General features: G+C 43.1%; 2 protein-coding genes across 2 annotated transcripts in view; both read left to right on the top strand.

Annotated features, from left to right (window-relative positions):
- Positions 1 to 11,125, top strand: part of EFCAB5 (EF-hand calcium binding domain 5) — a 58,234-nt gene extending 47,109 nt beyond the window's left edge. The window contains exons 20-21 of the mRNA XM_075196883.1: positions 1,098 to 1,194; positions 9,778 to 11,125. Coding sequence (XP_075052984.1) covers positions 1,098 to 1,194; positions 9,778 to 9,899 — 219 coding nt within the window. The 3' untranslated portion in view covers positions 9,900 to 11,125. The remainder of the gene's footprint in view (positions 1 to 1,097; positions 1,195 to 9,777) is intronic.
- Positions 11,126 to 19,193: 8,068 nt separating this feature from the next.
- Positions 19,194 to 21,758, top strand: part of NSRP1 (nuclear speckle splicing regulatory protein 1) — a 38,571-nt gene continuing 36,006 nt past the window's right edge. The window contains exon 1 of the mRNA XM_075196881.1: positions 19,194 to 19,317. Coding sequence (XP_075052982.1) covers positions 19,298 to 19,317 — 20 coding nt within the window. The 5' untranslated portion in view covers positions 19,194 to 19,297. The remainder of the gene's footprint in view (positions 19,318 to 21,758) is intronic.

Here is a 21,758-nt window from a genome sequence, read left to right as displayed (position 1 = left end):
AACTGCATTTATGGTTAAGTAATTAAAGAAGAAAGTAAAACATAATGTAGACAAATGGTAATAAAATGTTTCCTTTCTTTGTCACAAACTTCTACAATAATAATCATCTCCTATTTCAAAATATAAGCAGACCAGCGGCCTTGTGCTATATATGGTCGTGGAACTACTTAGTATCTTAATACTAAAGCGAAGTGTAATAGATAGAAACATGTCATGTTGTGGATACAGCTTTCTCTGTGTACACAGACCTCCCACAAACACATCCATCCACCATTCACAACACAGAACCCTCTACAGAATACACCTCTATACTAACAGACATGTCAGTCCAGCTCACTCCTTCACTATTCACTGGATAGGTAACACTTTGCTATTCCCAAACCCCTCTCCCACACCTACTATTAATACGTATTACGATAGCCCAATTCCAGAGCATCTCCTCCTCCCCTGGGCAACCTCAGCTATACTACATATAAATTAATATTAACAAACTGGCTGCTGCTATTAAAACCACAATTTCAGGATCATTCTTACTAGTATATTTATATTTCACTGTAGGAGATGTATGATCACATAAATAATGAACCTATGCTAGACATAGTATGTATCACTACTGGCTCCTTGTTATATTGAGCGTGCCCCTTCTGTTTTGTGCTTCAACCTGAACCTGGCCCTTTAGGATGTAAGCTCTCATGAGCAGGGCACTCTTTCCTTGTGTGCTCCTTCTACTTTTCAATTACCCTCTGTACCTCTTGGCCTGCTTCCCTAGCCCTGTTTTCTTAAGCTTCGGCCTTCCTCTCGCTGATTTCTACCTTCTCTTTTACTATCTGTCCTAGAAATAATCTCATTTGCTTTACCCTGTCACCTGTATTTGTATATATTTTTGTATCATGTTGTGTCTTGGTTCTGTTTTCTGTATATGTAATGTACGGCGCTGCGGACCCTTTGTGGCACCTAACAAGTCAAAGATAATAATAATAATAATACCCAAACCCACTCTGATAAACGCACCGTAGCCTGTCACTACTTGTGGCTCAGGACGTTATTTTCACTACTGCATTCTTTATTTTAACTTTATTAATTTTTCATTCTTTTAGAAAGTTAATAGTGATTTGATTCGGAAGATTTTATACTTCGACCCCACAGCCCAATCTGTACAGTTCAACCCAGAAATCCTCGCTAAGTATATTAAAGGTAAATAACTTGTTAAATTGCCATTACTAAACGTATATATGTGCTATACTATGGGCAAAAATGTGGCGTAAAGCACAAGATTTGTTTTGCGCATCAATGGGTGTCTGTGCACTGTACACCTGCTTGTATGTGCAGTCGTGGCACAAATATAATTTGGCTGGGCAAGAGACAGTTAGGAGCAGGCTGAATGTCTGATATTTAAATGAGCAGAAGGGGATTTGACTGGGCATACATGGTGGCATCCAATACTTTTCTGTTATGCTGCAGAGCTTTCACAGGAGCAAATGGGCTGGAATGTAATTTTGCTAACAGTCCATGTGCAGCTCAGGACTGTCACTCACCGGACTGTGAGTGCTTCTTCCCGGACATTTAGGAACCGTGGCCGTCCTCCATCCTGAGGGACTGCGCATGCGCAGCCCTTTCCATACCTCCAGTGTATGTTCCTTTAACTAAATTGGCAGATCAGGCAACCTCCCTATATTAAGCACCTGTGGTCAACACCACGTGGCCTGATCTTGGAGTCTCATTCCCGATGAGTCTCTGAAAGTGTTCCTGTGTTTCCTCGTTTATTCAGCCCAGCTGATTCCTGTGGTTTCCAAACCACTTCTACCTCTGTGGTTTCCAAACCACTTCTACTACTGTGGTTCCCATACCACTTCTACCATCTACTGTTTCATCGTGACTGTGAGCTGATCCCTATCCGCTGCCTCCGTGCACTACAGTCTTCTAATCACTTCAACCCTACCATGCATCATTGGGACTGTTAGCTGATGCCTATCCGCTGCCTCCGTGCACTACAGTCTTTCATTCACATCCACTCACCTGTTCATGATTGTGACTGCCAGCTGATTCCTATCCGCTGCCTCCGTGCACTACAGGCTTCAACCTGCAACTCGTCTGTGTTTCATCATCATGACTCTTTGGCTGATTCCTATCCGCTGCCTCCGTGCACTACAGTCTTCAACCTGCAACTCGTCTGTGTTTCATCATCGTGACTGCTAGCTGATTACTATCCGCTGCCTCCGTGCACTACAGTCTTCAACCTGCAACCCGTCTGTGTTTCATCGCGACTGTTTGGCTGATTCCTATCCGCTGCTCCTGTGCGCTTCAGTCTTCAGCCCTTGTCAACTCTCCCGTGTTTCCTTGAGTCTGCTGCCACTATTGCTACCCGCTACTCTCCGTGACCAACTGTTCCAGTTCAACTCTGCTCCGGTGTCCCATCGTTACTGCACCTGCTGGTTGCTATTGGCTACCTCCGTGTTCCCGCAGAGACCCGCTGCTGTTACATCTCAGCGCTACTCATCCATCTACTGCTGATCCGCTCTCCACGCCTTCCTGTGTTCCCTGCTGGTCTACCTACCTGTGCTCCGCACCTGCTAGACCACCGCTTCACCCATCCAGGGACTTTGGATCCTGCCGGCCTCCTGCCCTTCAGGTATCTCTGCACTCCTGTCTGACTGCCTTCTCCTGAACCACAGTATGCATACTTCCCATTGACTGTGCTGTGTATTGCATACCTTGCTGGACTGTGTTGGTTCTCCTCTGGAGTGTACTATCCGCTGAGTCTATTGCCATCATTGACTGTGTTGGTTCTCCTCTGGAGTGTACTATCTGCTGACTCTATTGCCATCATTGACTGTGTTATCTCATGCTGGATTCCTTCAAGAGACTTTCTATATTGGCAGTGTTGTTCAGTCATTTATACATTTATATTGTGCATATTACTGTGGATCAAAGTCAAGGTGCCCGTGTATATATTGTGTTACAGTCTCTCCCCGTGCACCTCCTCACATATATATTCAGTGGTACAACTTGCTAGTGGCAGACCACTGACTCCCGTTTACAGTTTCACCCGTTCCAGTATCCTCTCACATAGCAGTGGTACAACTTGCTAACGCAGACCACTGACTCCCCGGATACCTCCACTTGGATTCCATTCCTTCACTCAGACAGCGGTACAACTTGCTATCCGCAGACCGCTGACTCTCATCACCTCCTCGTTTCTGTTGGACATTCCTCCTCACTATAGCAGTGGTACAACTTGCTACCGCAGACCACTGACTACCTTCACGTGTCCTTTGTCCATACAGTTCCTCGTGTATTACTACTTCCATATTGCCAGTGCTGCTAGTCATAGACTTTCCTGAGCATCTCATCATCTGCTATTTCCTGTTCCGTGATCACCCTGCTACCAGAGTACCATATTACCACCTATACTGCTCTGGTAAGCCTATCACCTGGTGATCCCTGGGTAAAGACTCCTAGTGCCCGTGACAGTAAGATCAGGCCATGACAGACCCAGATACGGAACCTACCGCTAAAGAGATGCTGCAGCATCTGGTCAACCGTGTGGAGCAACAGGATGCTCGCCAACAGCTGTTACTTCAATGTTACCAATCTTTAACCTCCCAAGGAACATCTGGACAGACTGTTACAGCTAATGTTGAAGCTCCTGTGCTTTCCTCCGTTTCCCCAGTGCCACCCCAGGTGTCTACAGTTCCTACGCTACACCTGCCTACTCCGTCAAAATATGACGGGGACCCCAAAACTTGTAGAGGTTTCCTTAACCAATGTTCAGTCCATTTTGAACTTCAACCTCAAAATTTTTCTACCCATCGTTCCAGAGTGGCCTATCTTATCTCATTGTTTTCTGGACAAGCCCTGGCTTGGGCCTCCCCTCTGTGGGAGAGAAACGATCCAATTCTACAAGATAGTGCCAAATTCATTTCCACGTTCCGAAGTTTGTTCGATGAACCAGGTCGTGTGACCTCCGCTGCTTCCAGCATTATTCGTTTGCGACAAGGCTCCCATACAGTAGGACAGTATGTCATTCAATTTAGGATCTTAGCCTCTGAACTTCAGTGGAACTCTGAAGCATTAGTTGCCGCCTTCTGGCAGGGGCTTTCCGATAAAATTAAGGATGTACTGACTACCCAAGAACTTCCTTCGTCACTAGAAGATTTGATCTCTCTTTGCCATCGTGTAGATATGAGATTTCGTGAGAGAGAGTCTGAGAAAACAACGGCTGTCAAAGCAACTCTTCGTTCTAACCCTCAATTTCGTCCAGCTCCATCCTCTGCGATTCCCATGGAGATAGGACGTTCCAAATTATCTTCAGAGGAGAGGAAACGAAGAGTAAAGAATAGACTCTGTATCTATTGTGCTGATTCCACGCATATGCTCAGCTCTTGCCCTAAGAGATCGGGAAATGCCAGGCCCTAACTAGTTCTGGAGAGGTGAAGTTAGGGTCCCTGGAGTCCTCTCCATTGTCTATGAAATCTAAAGTCTGCGCTTTCGATGTTACGATTTCCTTTGCTACCAAATCCTTTGAGTCACAGGCATTGATTGATTCCGGAGCAGCAGGAAATTTCATTTCTAAATCACTAGTGAATCAATGGTCCCTACCAGTGATCACTTTAAAAACACCCATTACTGTGACGGCTATAGATGGATCACGCCTCATCAATGGTCTCATCACCCAGAGTACGTCTCCAGTAACCCTTCAGATTGGTGTACTACACCATGAAGAAATTTCGTTTTTAATTCTTCCAGTTACGACAAGTCCGATTGTCTTAGGCCTTCCATGGCTTCAGTGTCACTCTCCCCAGATTGACTGGCGCACCCCTCAAGTTACGTCTTGGGGGTCTGAATGTCACCATCGTTGCCTCTCTCAAGTTATTCCTCTTAAAGTACAGCAATCTTCCATCTCATCTTCCTCCCCGGGACTCCCTCCTCAGTATGCTTCATATGCCGATGTGTTTGATAAAGCTCAGTCTGAACGTCTTCCTCCTCATCGTTCTTGGGATTGTCCGATCGACCTTCTACCTGGCAAGACTCCTCCCAGGGGTCGGGTCTATCCTCTCTCGTTACCTGAAACTCAAGCCACATCTGAGTACATACAGGAGAATCTCCAGCGTGGGTTCATTCGACCTTCCACCTCTCCCGCTGGAGCTGGGTTCTTCTTCGTCAAAAAGAAGGATGGATCATTACGCCCTTGTATAGATTTTCGTGGACTCAATGCCATTACTATCAAGAATCGGTATCCCATTCCGCTGATCACTGAGCTATTTGATCGCATCAAGGGAGCTCGGATATTTACTAAGTTGGATCTTCGTGGTGCCTACAATTTAATTAGAATCCGTTCCGGTGACGAATGGAAGACCGCGTTTAACACCAGAGATGGGCATTACGAATATTTAGTAATGCCCTTCGGGCTGTGTAATGCCCCCGCGGTTTTCCAGGGTTTCATCAATGAGATCTTTCGGGACTTATTATATGTATGTGTCGTTGTCTACTTGGACGACATATTGATCTTCTCACAGGACCTGCCTTCTCATCACCAACATGTGGCAGAGGTCCTCTCCAGACTACGGAAAAACTCGTTGTTCTGTAAATTGGAGAAATGTTCATTCGAGTTACCCCAGATTCCATTCTTGGGGTATATAGTTTCCGGAGTTGGCCTGAAGATGGATCCAGACAAAGTAAATGCTGTACTACATTGGCCTCAGCCAACTACTCTTCGTGCCATCCAGCGTTTTTTAGGTTTTGCCAATTACTATAGACGCTTCATTCAAGACTTTTCATCCATTGCATCTCCCATTGTGGCCCTAACTCGGAAAGGGGCTAATACTAAGCAATGGTCATCTGAGGCTCTCCAAGCCTTTCAAATCCTCAAAGAGTCCTTCTCGTCTGCTCCCATTCTGCGACAGCCTGATGTGACACTCCCCTTCTTCCTAGAAGTAGATGCCTCTAATGTGGGCTTAGGAGCTATTCTCTCCCAACGCTCGGAGCAACAAAAATTACATCCTTGTGCCTTCTACTCTCGGGGTCTTCTGCCCGCAGAGAAAAATTATACTATCGGGGACAAGGAGTTGCTGGCCATCAAAGCTGCATTAGAGGAATGGAGATACTTGTTGGAAGGAGCTCGCCATCCGGTGACGATCTTCACGGATCATAAGAACTTGTCATATTTGCAATCTGCTCAATGCTTGAACCCTCGTCAAGCAAGATGGTCTCTTTTCTTTTCCCGTTTTGAATTAATTATAACCTTCAAACCAGCCGCTAAGAACAAGAAAGCTGACGCTCTATCTCGAGCTTTTGTGACGTCCTCTGATGTAGAAGAGGTTCCCAACCATGCTATTCTAGACCCCAAATGTATTTCTCTGGCTGCTTCATCCACCAAAATGCTACCATTTGGGAAGACCCTTGTGCCTCCTACTCTGAGGAGGAAAATCCTTTCGTGGTTCCATGCCTCTCGTTTTTCTGGACACGCCGGTGAACACAAGACCTTTGAGATTCTCTCTCGTAGTTACTGGTGGCCTTCAATGAGGAGAGACGTCAAAGAGTTTGTTGCTTCCTGTGATTTATGTTCTCAGTTCAAATCCTCCCGCAGAACTCCAGCAGGGTTGCTGCGACCACTACCCATTCCGTCCAAGCCTTGGACCCATATTAGTATGGATTTCGTTACTGATTTGCCACCAAGTAAGAATCACAATACTATTTGGGTAGTGGTAGACAGATTTTCGAAGATGGCCCATTTCGTCCCTCTGTCCGGTTTACCTTCCTCGTCTACTCTGGCTGAACATTTCATTAAAGAAATCTTCCGCATCCATGGATGTCCGTCTGAGATTGTGTGGGATAGAGGAGTACAATTCGTTTCCAGATTCTGGCGGGCCCTTTGTAAAACCTTGGGCATACGATTAGCACTCTCATCTTCTTACCATCCGCAATCTAACGGACAAACGGAACGAGTCAATCAAGATCTTGAGACCTTTATTAGGATGTTCTCTTCAGCCAACCAAGACAACTGGGTAGAATTGCTCCCTTGGGCTGAATTCGCCCATAACAACATGTACCATGAGTCATCATCCAAAACTCCATTCTTTGTGGTCTACGGTAACCATCCGTCTTTTCCGGAATTTCCTGCCCTCCCGCCCACCCAAGTTCCTGCTGTGGAGACTGCTTGTCAGACCTTCAAAAATATCTGGTCTCAGGTCAAAACCTGTTTAAAGAAGACATCTAACAAATATAAGTCTTTCGCAGATAAGAAGAGGCGGGCTATTCCACCACTAAAAATTGGAGATCGTGTCTGGTTATCTACCAAAAATATTCGTTTGAAGGTCCCATTTATGAAATTCGCTCCTCGTTTTATTGGTCCATATAGGATCATTCAAGTAATAAATCCAGTTTGTGTCAAACTTCTACTTCCTAAGAATCTTCGTATTTCCAATGCCTTCCATGTGTCCTTGCTCAAACCTCTCATCATCAACCGTTTCTCGACTCCTCCTTCAGCACCTCAGCCAGTTCAAGTTCATCAGGAGGAAGATTTCGAGATTACTCAGGTATTGGACGCAAAAATTTCGCGAGGAGTTCTCCGTTTCCTCGTTCATTGGAAGGGCTTTGGTCCTGAGGAGCGTTCATGGATCAAAGCTGAAGATCTCAACGCCCCAGCTCTTCTTAAGAAGTTTTATTCCAAAAATCCGGACAAGCCCGGTTCCAGGCGTTCTGTGCCCACCTTTAAAAGGGGGGGTACTATCACTCACCCGACTGTGAGTGCTTCTTCCCGTATATTTAGGAACCGTGGCCGTCCACCATCCTGAGGGTCTGCGCATGCGCAGCCCTTTCAAAACCTTCAGTACCTGTTCCTTTAACTTAATTGGCTGATCAGGCAACACTCCCTATATTAAGCACCTGTGGTCAATACCACGTTGCCTGATCTTGGAGTCTCATTCCCCCATGAGTCTCTGAAGGTGTTCCTGTGTTTCCTCGTGTATTCAGCGCTGCTGATTCCTGTGGTTTCCAGACCACTTCCACTCCTGTGGTTTCCAGACCACTTCAACCCTCCTGTGTATCATCGTGACTGTTAGCTGATTCCTATCCGCTGCCTCCGTGCACTACAGTCTTCTAACCACTTCAACCCTCCTGTGTATCATCGTGACTGTTAGCTGATTCCTATCCGCTGCCTCCGTGCACTACAGTCTTCAATCTACTTCTACTCACCTGTGTTTCATCGTGACTGTTTGGCTGATTCCTACCTGCTGCCTCCGTGCGCTTCAGTCTTCAGCTCATCTCATCTCTCCCGTGTTTCCTCGAGACTGCTACAACTGATTCCTATCCGCTGCTCCCCGTGCTCAACAGTTCCAGCTCAGCTCTGCTCTCCCGTGTTCCATCGTGGCTGCACCTGCTGGTTGCTATCCGCTACCTCCGTGTAGCTGCAGAGTCCTGCTGACTGCTACTCCTCAGTTCTACTCGTGTCTACAACAGCTGATCCGCTCTCCGTGCTTCTCAGTGTTCCTGCTGGTCTCTACTCGCCAGTCTGCATCGGATCTGCGCCTCACTGCTTTCATCTCGTCTAGACCATCGCTACTCTTCAGGGTCCTCCAGGAGTCCAGTTCTACATACTACTGCTTCCTGAGTATTTGTTCCCCTGCTGGTCTACCTACCTGTGCGCTGCACCTACTTGATTACCGCTTCACTCTTCTGGGACTTCGCATCCTGCCGGCCTCCAGCCGTTCAGGTATCTCTGCACTCCTGTCTGACAGCCTGCTCCTGAATCACGGTATGCATACTTCTCATTGATTGTGCTGGTGTATTGCATATCTTGCTGGACTGAGTTTGTTCTCCTCTGGAGTTTACTATCCGCTGAGACTATTACCATCATTGACTGTGTTATCTTTTGCCCGGATAGTTTCAGTGACTTTCTATTATTGCAGTGCTGTTCAGTCATTACTATATTGTGCATGTTATTGTGGATCAAGTTTAAGGTGCCCGTGTATCCTCTGTATTGCAGTCTCTCCCCGTGCTCCTCCTCACATATATATTCAGTGGTACAACTTGCTAGAGGCAGACCACTGATCCCTGTTTCCTGTGTCACCTGTTCCAGTATCCTCTCACATAGCAGTGGTACAACTTGCTAACGCAGACCACTGACTCCCCGGATACCTCCACTTGGATTCCATTCCTTCACTCAGACAGCGGTACAACTTGCTATCCGCAGACCGCTGACTCTCATCACCTCCTCATTTCTGTTGGACATTCCTCCTCACTATAGCAGTGGTACAACTTGCTACCACAGACCACTGACTACCCTCACGTGTCCTTTGTCCATACAGTTCCTCGTGTATTACTACATCCATATTACCAGTGCTGCTAGTCATAGACTTTCCTGAGCATCTCTATCATCTGCTATTTCTTGTTCCGTGATCACCCTGCTACCAGAGTACCATATTACCATCTATACTGCTCTGGTAAGCCTATCACCTGGTGATCCCTGGGTAAAGACTCCTAGTGCCCGTGACAATTGCTTTGTACTTATGTAAACATTTGGTGCACATCAAGACGCAAAAGTTTAAGAAGAGACTTGCTGCATTGTGCTTTGTTTGCTTGTCCGAAACCAAACGAGGAATGTAAGAGTGCTGACTGTAAACCCACTAACTAGTGTATGTCTACATCCACGTCTACATCCACTGAATCTTGCCATTTAATATATCATCTGGTTTTTTTTTATTGATTTTTATTTCAATAGCAGTACAGAACTTTGTGTATTGTCCAAGTAACCCTATAATGTTGTGCAATGTGTTTCAGGTATTCCCAGAGGCGCAGTCTGGAAACATGGCTCTATCCCAGCAGAACACCTCTATAATTGGGCTTTTACCTGTCTCTCACTAATGGAACTGACTCAGAGAATGCAGAACACACACTCATGATAGCTGTCTTGCTGCCTCCACCAAACTAAAATATCAATTAAAAAACAGTTCATGATTGTCTGCGCTATCATTTGTGTTTGTTGTTCGGTGTTTATTACCACATGCCATATATGTTAGTAGTTATCCTTAACCACCACAGGACTGCTGGGTTTTGTCCACTGCTTGACCAGACCAAATTTTACATTTTGTGAGGCATCGATTGAGATAAAATGATTTCTTAGCCTGCTTTTGAGAAAACAAAAGGCTTTCTTCTTGTAGCATATTAGAATAAATATATTTGTATTTTTTGGCCATTACATAGGAACAAATAGCTAAAATATGAAGAAAATGTTTTTCTATTCTTCTAACTATTTCACAAAGCGGGGCAGATTTAATTAGCAGCAAGTGCCGCAGTACCACCGTGCTGTTTATTATTGCATGATGCTTTGGTAATGATCTTTTTTTGGTGGCAAATCGAGAGTAATTGACTGTAATCTGCACATAACCATAGCTTATTGAATCGTCCCAATTACAAAACCCTACATATCCATCCTAATATTTAGTCAGCTATTTTTCTCTGGTGTAGGGACACCACATATATGTACTTTATACAGGATTTGAAACAGTTATAAGGCCCAAGATCTTAGGGGTACATAGGTCTATGGTATACCACCACTGGAAGCAAAGTGTGGTAGAGCCAACATTAGGAAGACAAATAAAGGGATGGTTGACGTAATTTGGTGAAGTTAGGGTCCTTATATGTAAGCTCCTATTAGATCCAAGTAACATTGAATCTAGTAGTGCTAGTGTCAAGGGGAGATCTTATCTGGACCTCCCTTACACAGCTGTGGGGGACCCTGAACAGACAGGACCATCACCAAGATACCTGGCTTTGCACTTTGGGATTCATGTGCTCATTTTGAACATAGTGTGTTGGCAAAAGAAGAAGCAGGAAACAAATTGCCTCCTCGGGGATGCCTTTGTCAGTCACGTATAGCCCAGATCCAGAGATGTTGTCGTATACGTCAGGTTAGAGACATAAAGCCTCCAGCCCAACATAAATGTGCTGTGTCTGGTGAGGAGCAGGGTAACTACAAAGAAACAGAAAATATACCAAAGTTCACACAGGTGCATCTGCTGTGATCCAGATATATGAACAGATACAAATGTTACAAACATTTCTTGCCTTGCTTTGTTTTGTAGTGTTAGTATGTTTATGGTTATTTATATATGGATTGTTTTTTTATATTGTTCTGTGTCTCTAGTATTAGTTGTATATTGATATGTTTACTTGTGCATCTGTGTAATCCTTGATTGTTTTTGTTCATTTGATTTGTTTGTTTGTGGACACTGTCAATTTTTTAAGCTCATTTCACTTTATCCAAATGATGGATGGACTAAAAATAGAACAAGCTGTCTTTGTTGTCATCATCAGCTATTTATATAGTGCCAGTAGTTCCGCAGTGCTGTACAGAGAACTCACTCACATCATTCTCTGCCCCATTAGAGCTTACAGTTTAAATTCTCTAACATACACTGACATAGGCCGAGAGATTAGGGCCAATTAACCTAACAGTATGTTTTTGGAGTGTGGGAGGAAACCAGAGCACCCGGAGGAAACCCACGGAAACACAGGGAGAACATACAAACTCCACACAGATAAGGCCATGGTCGGGAATTGAACTCACGACCCCAGAGCTGTGAGGCAGAAGTGCTAACCACTAAGCCACCGTGTTGCCCCAATCAGCTAGAATCAATCAGCTAGAATCTTGTACTAATGAGAGTGGTAGTACTGCTTGTGTGACAATCGCTACACTCCCATAAGAAATATTGAATACTTGTTAGAGATTACAGAGTTACAGTGATAAACATGATTACTAAGCACTGCAGCATAATAATAGGGAATTTATTGCATCATAGGTTCGTTATAGCTTAGTTGACATCATATTTAGCAATAGAAACAAGAATTTTTTCAGAGCTACAGCAGCGAGCCTCTGAATTGCAGCTTACTAATAGCCAAAGAAATCAGGGTACTTAGCAAGTACCAGAATAAGCTTTATTTTAAGATGTGTTCATACTATTCTTATACAATACTGGTCAAAAAGGACCCAATCACAAATACTATGCTTTAAACATGATTCTAGTATTTGTTTCTTCAGAATTCAAACTTAATCTGCCCTGCAATGCACCACATTGGTCTCCACGCTGGTCCTATTTCAGCCTCAATGCTGTTATGCAGTGAAGTGGTTAAGGGTTTCTGTATTGAGATTGACAGAAAGATTCCATCTCTGTAATAACACATTCCAAGCAAGAACATCTTTTTAATAAAACCAAAATTTGGGAAATTACATCTGTGTGTTATTTTATTTTGCTGATAATTCACTGCCAATACAGGTCAGAGATGTCGTGCAGATTGCTGCGATAAGGTGCTCTTGTTATTGTGCTACCAGATCCCAGAGATAAGCTGTTCTCGGCTTTATATTCCTGTAGAAGGACAATTAAGGAGAACCAGCCATGTTTCCAGGAATCTTCTACCAGATATTAAACTGACAGCACAAAACATTATTTCTGCAAAATACTTACATATTGAAAAACTGCCATATATATATATTAAATAGACTTTACACTAAAATATTGCTTATTTTAGGCATAATACATGTTTATGATATCTAAAACAAGGGTACTCCCAATTCTGAAAGATGCTTTCTTCATAAACTAATTTTACATAATTTTAATGATAAACGTATCTCCCGTGGAGCTGTGTTATGGTTGAACCCAGGTACGGCACTGTGCACGCCAGGCCCCTTAGCTAAATTTGGGTAAGGGCTCAGAGATACCATTGTTGGGTCATAGGCAGGGCCTGATTAAAGGTTCAGGTAGCCCTAGGCTAATACACTCGTAAAGCCCGTCGCCTTCCACGCCAGGCTAATACATTGTAGGTAAAAACGAACTTGTCCTTAATTTAAAATACTTCTTCCTTCACTTCCGTCCAATGTTTTGCAAGTGTCACAGCAATCCTTGTCACTCATTTTGTTTTCATTAAAATCACAACTGTATATCAGAGCGGAGACATGAATGAATGCTAATGAGAGTGGAGATGTGAAAGGGGACGGAGCTGTCATGTCTGCGCCTGTTACCATCATTGTTTCTCCTACTTGCTTATCCACAAGTGCCCACCCAAGGATGACTCATTGTCTTCATACCATAGGAATACGTCAAGATTAAAAACTTATTTTTCCTTTATGTTTTAATTTTTACTTTGGAGAACAACTATTCTCTAATATTTTAACATGAATTTAAGTTTATGTCTTTCCCTGTCACAATTTTGCACCCCCAGAAAGCCTTCTGCCCTAGGCTGCACCCTAGTCAGCCTAGTGGATAATCAGGTCATAAGCCCCCTCTGATCTCCCAGCACATGCAACCAATCCGCATACACTGCCCAGAAGAAGCCTCCGCTTTGCTATTTTCAGGGTGTAGTGGAGGACCTCTGGGGGTATTGAGGACTGTGTGGGTTGGGGCAACCCTGCCCATTTTAGAGTTTTGATATATGTTGGTTAAACCTACAATAATTTTTTATTTGTGTTAAACTAGTGGGGAATTCCAACGCCGCACCAGCCCGTCATTTCTATACTGGGCAAAAACTTTGAAGGACAACATAATGAAAGAAACATGAAAATATAGCATACAACGTTTTACAAGAGGTTATACAACTCCATAACGGATGGACACTCATACTCAGGCCACCTAGCGTGCCTAGCCCCATAGAAGTCACATGGGCAGCTCCAGTGTTAGTGACGCCCCTGGCTAATATGAGCTAAACCTCAGAAATTTAAATATTCTAAACACGTCTCTTAGGAGAAAAAGAAGAATGCACACAAGTGAAGTGAAAATGTAAAAAAGTTTACAAACATTTGGAAAAAAGTAAAAACCGTGCAACAGAATACAATCCCTCCACCCACCTAAAGGCATCACTAGGAAGACTGACTAAATAATTAGGAAAAGATGAAAATTAATGACATACCTTAGGTGGGGAATAAGCTAACATAGCAATGTACTGGAATAAAGTGTACCTTTGTTGTTCTAAAGAGACTGCAAAATATATAATCAGTGGTGGAAGTGGGGGTATATACAGTGGTATGCCATACCAACCCTTCTCCGACTGCCTTCATTGTAACACTATCACATTCCGTTCACTTACATTCCCATTCCATTTTTAATACCGCAACTTCTACATTTACACTTCAACCACTGCATATATGTGAAATGGAAAAGTATATCTATCTATACATGTATATACATATAAAACACATAGGGGCGCATGTACAATTGGATGCATTTGTTTCCCGAACATAAGAAGGAAAACATGCGTGCATTAAAAATCGCATCTACTACGAGAGAACCATGAGAGTGTTTAAGTGTCCTGTTGTATGCAGTGGCGGATCCAGGGGGGGGGGGGGCGATCGGGGCGATCGCCCCCCCTAGCAGACACCAAATTGCGCATGCGCATGCGCATGCGACGGATGTACGGCCGGGTATAAGCGCTGTTCCTCTATCGGTCCTGGCAGGTATCAGAGACAGATGAGCGATGTAGTTACCCTACCAATGCGTTTCGCTTTACTGCTTCATCAGGGAAAGTGAGTGGATCCTGTAGCGAGGGTTTCGTTCTTTTAAGGCACCCAAACAAGGAGCTGTTGCATGATTGGCTGCTGGAGAGCTCACTCCCAATTGGCTGGAGGACGTGATGGACTCAATATGAATCCAATCGGTAAGCTGCGTTTCTGTTCGTTACCTACTCCTTTGGTGGCGCTCCACCTCCATAAGATGTATCTGGGAGGTCCTAGTTGAATTTGTAGTGTAGTGTTTCAAGTAGATTCAACGTTGTTTTACAAAGAGAGATAATTTGTCTTCTGTGTTGCCTGTTTCTTCCCTGTAATATGCACATGTTGCTGTTATCAGCGCTTATACCTGGCCGTACATCCGTCGCATGCGCATGCGCAATTTGGTGCCAGCCACGGCCGCGACTGCATCAGCTTACTGAGGATCCCACTGCACTCACCGTTTAGAGGCAGTCATCTCGAGAGGTTTCACAGCGTATCAACCCTATAGGGGTAAGTCTATTGACACCAGCGAACCATCAGCATTGTTTGGATGGGACTATTATGTTGTATATGCAGCAACACTGTACATCAAACGTGAATACCGGAGTTTATCCACACTATAGGTCCAAAGACTTTGTGTTTGGTTACCAGACTATTTTCATGTTTTCTGAACTTTATCTTTCACCCATGTTGCCTCTGAGGTTTATACAATATTCCTGAAGGCGAGACATTTTCTGATCCATTGCTCATCAGAGCCTGGCGTTCCAAGTACTACCTGGGTCACTGAACACCTATTGGACTCCATTTACCTCTTTGGGACCTCCGTGTCCAATCTAGTGAGAACTTTGCTATTTATATATGTGTTTGAGGTTTTGAGCCTAGGTGATTGTATTGTTTATGCTCGCAATACATACATGCAGTTCAACCTCTGTATTCACAAGTTGTAACTCTATATCACATTTTGTACTTTTGTTATTGTTCACAAGTTGCAACCTTGTGTCATTTCGTGTGATGTCATTGTAACATTTGGAATAAATCCTTCTGCACGATTTTTATATATGCGCCAAGGGGACACCGTTATTTTCTATAGCCAGCCTGTGCTCATATCAGGAGATGCAAAATACTGCGAAACTGAGGTTCCAAGAGGACAGAAGGTTTGAAACATGTGTCTGACATACAAATATATACAGTTGTAGTGCAAGTGAATCAATGTAAATACAAAGTGTTACATGACACAACACCCCCTGGGACTTGCTTTAATAATTATGGACTCTACAAACAACTGAACTCTACAAAGATCCCTTAACCTTGAAACATACACACATTAATCAACAAACTGATACAAAAACAAATATTTGGAAGTCAATTGTTTAAAGCCAATGTAATTATTTATTCACATTTCTGAGTATGTCTATTTTACACTGTATACTCCAGAGGCCCAGAGTAGATGTCAGGAGAGGGGCCTGCTTTCTTCTTCAGTTACTAGAAAGGGTTAAAGGATAATTCCATCAAAACTGATTTTTTTTAGCTTTGGTTGAACTATCACAAGTTATACTCCCCAAAGTTTATTTACCGGGAGATCTGGTGTTCATGAGGTTTAGCGGATCCCACAATGCCCTGTGCGTTCTTGCTTCCACTCTCCTGGTTGCCTGCAGATGCATGTCTGCAGAAAGACCAGTGGGTATATTTACTAAACGGCAAGTTTGAGAAAATGGAGATGTTGCCTATAGCAACCAATCAGATTATAGCTGCCATTTAGTAGAATGTTCTAAACAAATGACAACTAGAATCTGATTGGTTGCTCTAGGCAACATCTACACTTTTTAAATCCCGCAGTTTAGTAAATATACCCCCAGGTCTGCAGAAGTAAAGAAACTTTAAGCTCCAATGGGGCAGGGACTGATGTGAGTTCTCTATACAGCGCTGCAGAGCTAGTGGCGCTATATAAATAGCTGGTGATGATGATGATGATGAGTCCAGCGATGTTTGACGTATGGACCTCTCTCCCAGGGCCGTAACTAGGGCTGTGCAACAGGGGCAACCGCCCAGGGCGCAATGCTGAAGAGGGGCGCAATTTAGGGATATTTTAGGTTCATTTGGTTAAAATTGAGAGCTAGGGGGGCGGCATTTGTCTTTCTCACCCCGGGCGCTAGAATTCTAAGTTATGGCTCTGCTCTCTCCTGCTTACATAGGGCATCATGCACAGCTGAGTGTATATCTGTTTGCGAAGCAAAAATTGCATGATTTCACTCTGTGCATATACCCACACAGGAACCTGCAAGTATATATGCCAAAGCAGAGATCCATGCATCCACTATTGTGCCAGAAGATGCGTGAGGGGGAGGCCGAGTATAGTAAGGGCAAGATTGTGGCATTGAAAGTCAATACAGATATGACCGCAGACACAGATATGCCTTTTATAACCCATTTCACCTCTGAAGCTGCTTGGTGTTTTCTTCATATAATGCATATATTATAGAATTTTGTGTGTGTATTTACAAAAATTGTTGTCACTTTCATATGTTAACGAGAAGGAGGGTTATACATGGGTTGAAATAAGCTATTTTGAATGCACATTTTTGGGCCATAAATTACTACCAAATTGCATTCAACTCTAAAGTCTTTTTTTTTCAGACAAGCGACGTATTATAAGGAGTTAAGAAGAGTTTGGAGGAATCTTACATCTATAAAGTACACAATCTGTCAAGTAAAAGGACAGGAAATACTGGGCAGCAGAATTCTGTAACTAAAATGTAAGACTGGAAATAGAGAAAGTTAATACATAAGGTAGGTTGTCTGGGTCTATGGGGAGGGAGCAGGGAACTGCCAGTCCCAGGACAGTGTGGGATGTCACACACTGTCCGAGGAGCTCTAAATCTCGCAGGATTTGGTAATCTCACAAGATTTACAGCTGCCCTGCTCACTCTGCAGGACCAGCACAGCTTAGGTAAGTATGCTTTGGGTGTGTCAATGAGATGTTGGTGGGGTTAAAGATGTGGCAGGAGAGGTGGCGTGATGTGGCTGGGAGGTGATGTGATGTGGGTGGGGGGGTGGAATGATGTGGCTGGGGACGGTGTGATAAATGTAATGTTTTATTATAATGTATGTATTATATACTGTGTGATCTGTGTTATGTACTTTGTTCACTTATTATTTTCAATGTTTCATGTACCTATACATTTTCCAACCAGGTCCCAACATTCCAGGATGCATACAAGAATCCAGTACCAGGTTGTGAAAGCTGTAATAACATGTAGTTGAGAGCAACACTGTTTTAATACATAATGGGGCGATTCAATTAGCAGTGATGTTCTCAGGAACATCGCGGCTGCGCAGTTTTATCGGTAGTACGGTAAAAATATCCTCTCGTTTTTTCTCACACCTCTATGGGGCGCGAGTAAAAATCAGCAGATATTTCACTAAAAAAATACAAGCAAGGTGTATTCATGGCCGTTCCGGAGACACATCACATATATTTTTTTCTAATTGAATCTCCCCCAATATGTCATGTTTAAAATAATGAAACCACGACCCAAAACTGTGGCATAGCCACAGCGGCACACAGCCCTTTCCTTTCTCATCCATGTATGGAGGGGAGTCAAAATAGTTGGTAGTTGGTGTAACAGGGCCCCAAATTTCTGTTGGCGGCCCTGGTCACAGTAGCCATTCAGATTGTATCTGTCTCATACTTGCCAACTTTTCCTCGTTGGCTTCAGGGAGATCCTGGGGGAGGTTGGCATGCTGGGGCGAGGCTTGTCAAATCACCTAATTTTGGCCCCGCCCCCTAAACGATTGTCACAATTTTGGCCAATTACAGCAGGGAGCAGGGCTAAGATGACGCGATATTTGCTTAATTAAGCCCCGCCCCCCACCACGTATCTATTGCTGGGGCGAGAACCAGGAGGTTGCCATGCTCCCCAGAAATGCGGGAGTCTCCCGGAATATCAACTATGCCTTAAAGAAAAGCAGCTAATGAATTTCTAGAGATTGAAGTATTTTTTACATTTCTGTCTCCATTACTGAAGTCATGTTGTCTTACCTGTCAGTATTTGATTAAATCTTAGTCTCCATGAAAATGGCCACCTCCATAGGCATCAATACATGGACATAGGACACAATTTCTGAACTGTGTCATCATGCCACAGATGGGCGAAGCCAACCACGTCTTGTACTAGCTCAGCATCAGGGAGAATGCCAGACTCTTCAGGGAGTGATGGAGATCACCCCTGTTTCAGGGAGTTTCCCTGACATTCAGGGAGAGTTGGCAAGTATGATCTTTCTATACTGTCCAAAAGGACTGAATTTGATGTGTACACTAGCCATCAGTTTGGGATGCACACAAGGTTGGGGTAATGCATTCTGTTGCAGTGCATGTGATATTGAGCTACAAAATTACGCATAGATAATTATCATATTTAATGTATTGTATTAACAACTTTGACATACATCTGATTTGATATAAACTAATACCTAACAAGCAAAGTGAAAACCTAGTAGTACAACGCCTACTAAAATACATTCACTGAGAAACTTCACTTTGCTGTGAGGCTGAATTACCATTTTCTGGAGAAAAAAAACTACAACTCCCACAGTTACCATAGCAACATCCGCTAGCCTCGAATTAATGACAGCAGATTCGCCACACTTATTTCGTTAATTTAGTACTAATAGATTATGCAATAATACGTATATTCGTTCGAGCGTTGCCGGCTTGCCTAAAGCATAAAGAAAAGTGTTCCGCCCTGTAAGTGAGGTACTGAAGCCGACGACCGCTTGGAATGTGCCGTTCTTAACACGGCGCTTGCGTGGATCTTGGGCAAGATGGCGGCTCCCGGGAAACAGTAAGTAACAATAGTGCAGGCCACTTGTTGGGACTGTCTGTAACTGCTAGGGGCGAATGAGGTGGTTGTATTGTGTTTTATATGAAAAGAGGAACAGCCGGGTCCGTATCTGAAGCAATATAATTAATGTTACACTTCTGGTTAATGTGCTGCGCCACATAAATGAAACTAGGATGTGTCACGATGCCAGCAGTCAATACTGGGTACATGAACTTGTGCCAGTGAAGATGGTGGGGAGAATAGGGCTTAATAAACTCCAATCAGTGATGTATTGTTTCATTATTTTTGTTTTACTTTTTGGAAAAACAATGTGACCGCTGCAGCATCAAATGTCACCTCTTTATAGAGCAGCTTCCTGCAGTAACAGGTTTGACCTGCAGTTGTATGGAAGAATTAGGCCCTGTCCTAATGTACTGACGTTTGTATGCACCTTGCTAAAAAAAAATAATAAAAAATGAATACATCCGTATCCCCTTTACTGACACCATGTTATTACTGCTGGTTGGATCTGTGTAGAACCTACCAATGAAGCATCAGCCCAACAGCTGATTTGAGCTCACTAGTGTTTAACCAGCAATTATAGACAGGATAGGATGCATTCTATTTACAAAATAGATTTGGGTTATTTTGCAAATTTTTGGGATGGTAACAACAAATTAGGGATAGCTACTTAAGGAAGAATAAAACCCTATAATTTAAAACGGTAGGGTGTGCTATGCTATTGATAACTTAATATATTTACTAGGTTGTAAGCTAAGTCAGTCACATTTCCTAAATTAAATTGGGATGCATTAAATGGAGGAGCATTAACCCATTCTTAATCTCTTGTAATGTAATTTGTATGCAAAATGTAACAGGTTCAGTCTGAAAAAAACAATGATAGAAATTCACCTGTTCTTTAGATCTTGACAAATAAATGAAAACAAACCAGATCTTGTAATATATAAATGTAGTTTCAGAACAAATTATTATTATTTTTTATTTTTACTCATTTTTATTAACTTATATTACAGGACACAAGGAGGGTAAAAGGGTCAGACTTCAAGCATTTCCACAGAGTACGTGCAAACTTATAGTAAAACATTAGCATCAGAACACTACAAAAGAGCCATATGTTCTGGCCCAGAGGTCCAATGTCTTTCCTCTGTAGGTTTGTGATGGGGAAAAGTTAACATACTGGGTTTCCATCTTACGACAGTATTGCACCCTGGCAACAATCTTCCGCAGGGAGGTGAGTTTGCTGGATTTCCACATCTGTTCAATCAGCAATTTAACTTACAGTAGCAGCTGACCTGGCATCTGGTCGATTTTTCCCAGGTTAGGGATACATGTAGAGCAGTGCTAAAGCCGCCCCTTGGATCTTTGGTTGATACACTAATTTGGACAGTATTTGGAAAACGGTTGACCATAGTGTAACTACAGAAGGGTAAGACTAGAAAGTTTAAAGCAGGTCCATGCAAACTCCTCACTTGCTCCAGCATTTGCAAGAACAATCATGGCAGCTTTTATGCAGTCAATTAGGCGTTAGGATAATTTCTGGATAGTAGTTTATAAAGAGTTATGAGGTGAGAGGCACATTGTGAGATGGAACAGATTTGAGCAACACAAATTGATCAGATTTCTGGGCTAATAATACAGTTCAAATCTAATTCCTGTATCTGAATAAAATCGGTCTTCAGAGAAGATTAGAGTCATTCAAAATATTGCACCACATAAAGATTGAACCCCTCTTCTGGGGATTGAATATTAGTTTATGAATGATGGGGAAAGTATCTTAGATGTGGTATGAGGCCCAAGAATCAAGTTTAGGCAATATCTTAGTCTTGTTTGAGAATGAGATTATAGAGGACACGTTTGACATTTCTCTCAAAGCAGACAGTTTTTATCCCAGTTTATTTTGTAAATAGAAAACCTAGGCTATTCTTAGTTGTTTGTCAGATATAGTCTATCTGAATTTATCTGTCTAACAGCTGGTTTGAGCTCACAAGTATTTATCTAACCAACTATTATAGATAGGATATACCAGTGTTGGCTAACCTGTGACACTCCAGGGGGTAAATGTATCAAGCTGAGAGTTTTTCGGCGGGTTTGAAAACCCAATCAGATTCTTGCTATCATTTATTAAGTACATTCTACAAAATGACAGCTAGAATCTGATTGGTTGCTATAGGCAACATCTCCACTTTTCAAACCCGCTGGAAAACTCTCAGCTTGATACATTTACCCCCAGGTGTTGTGATACTACAAGTCCCAGCATGCTTTGCCAACATATAGCAGCTTATTGCTGGAAGGGTATGCTGGGACTTGTAGTTTCACAAACACCTGGAGTGTCACAGGATAGCCAACACTGGGCTAGACATTCTATGCCTGTAGGGAAGTGATTAGGAAGTCATCAACAGTAAACCTGGTTCTGAAAGCTGATGCCCTGAATGTGTGACTTT

This window comes from Mixophyes fleayi, chromosome 2, assembly GCF_038048845.1.
Source record: "Mixophyes fleayi isolate aMixFle1 chromosome 2, aMixFle1.hap1, whole genome shotgun sequence".
NCBI lineage: Eukaryota > Metazoa > Chordata > Amphibia > Anura > Limnodynastidae > Mixophyes > Mixophyes fleayi.
Note: the sequence above shows the minus strand (reverse complement) of the source record. Positions and strands in the feature narration are given on the sequence as shown.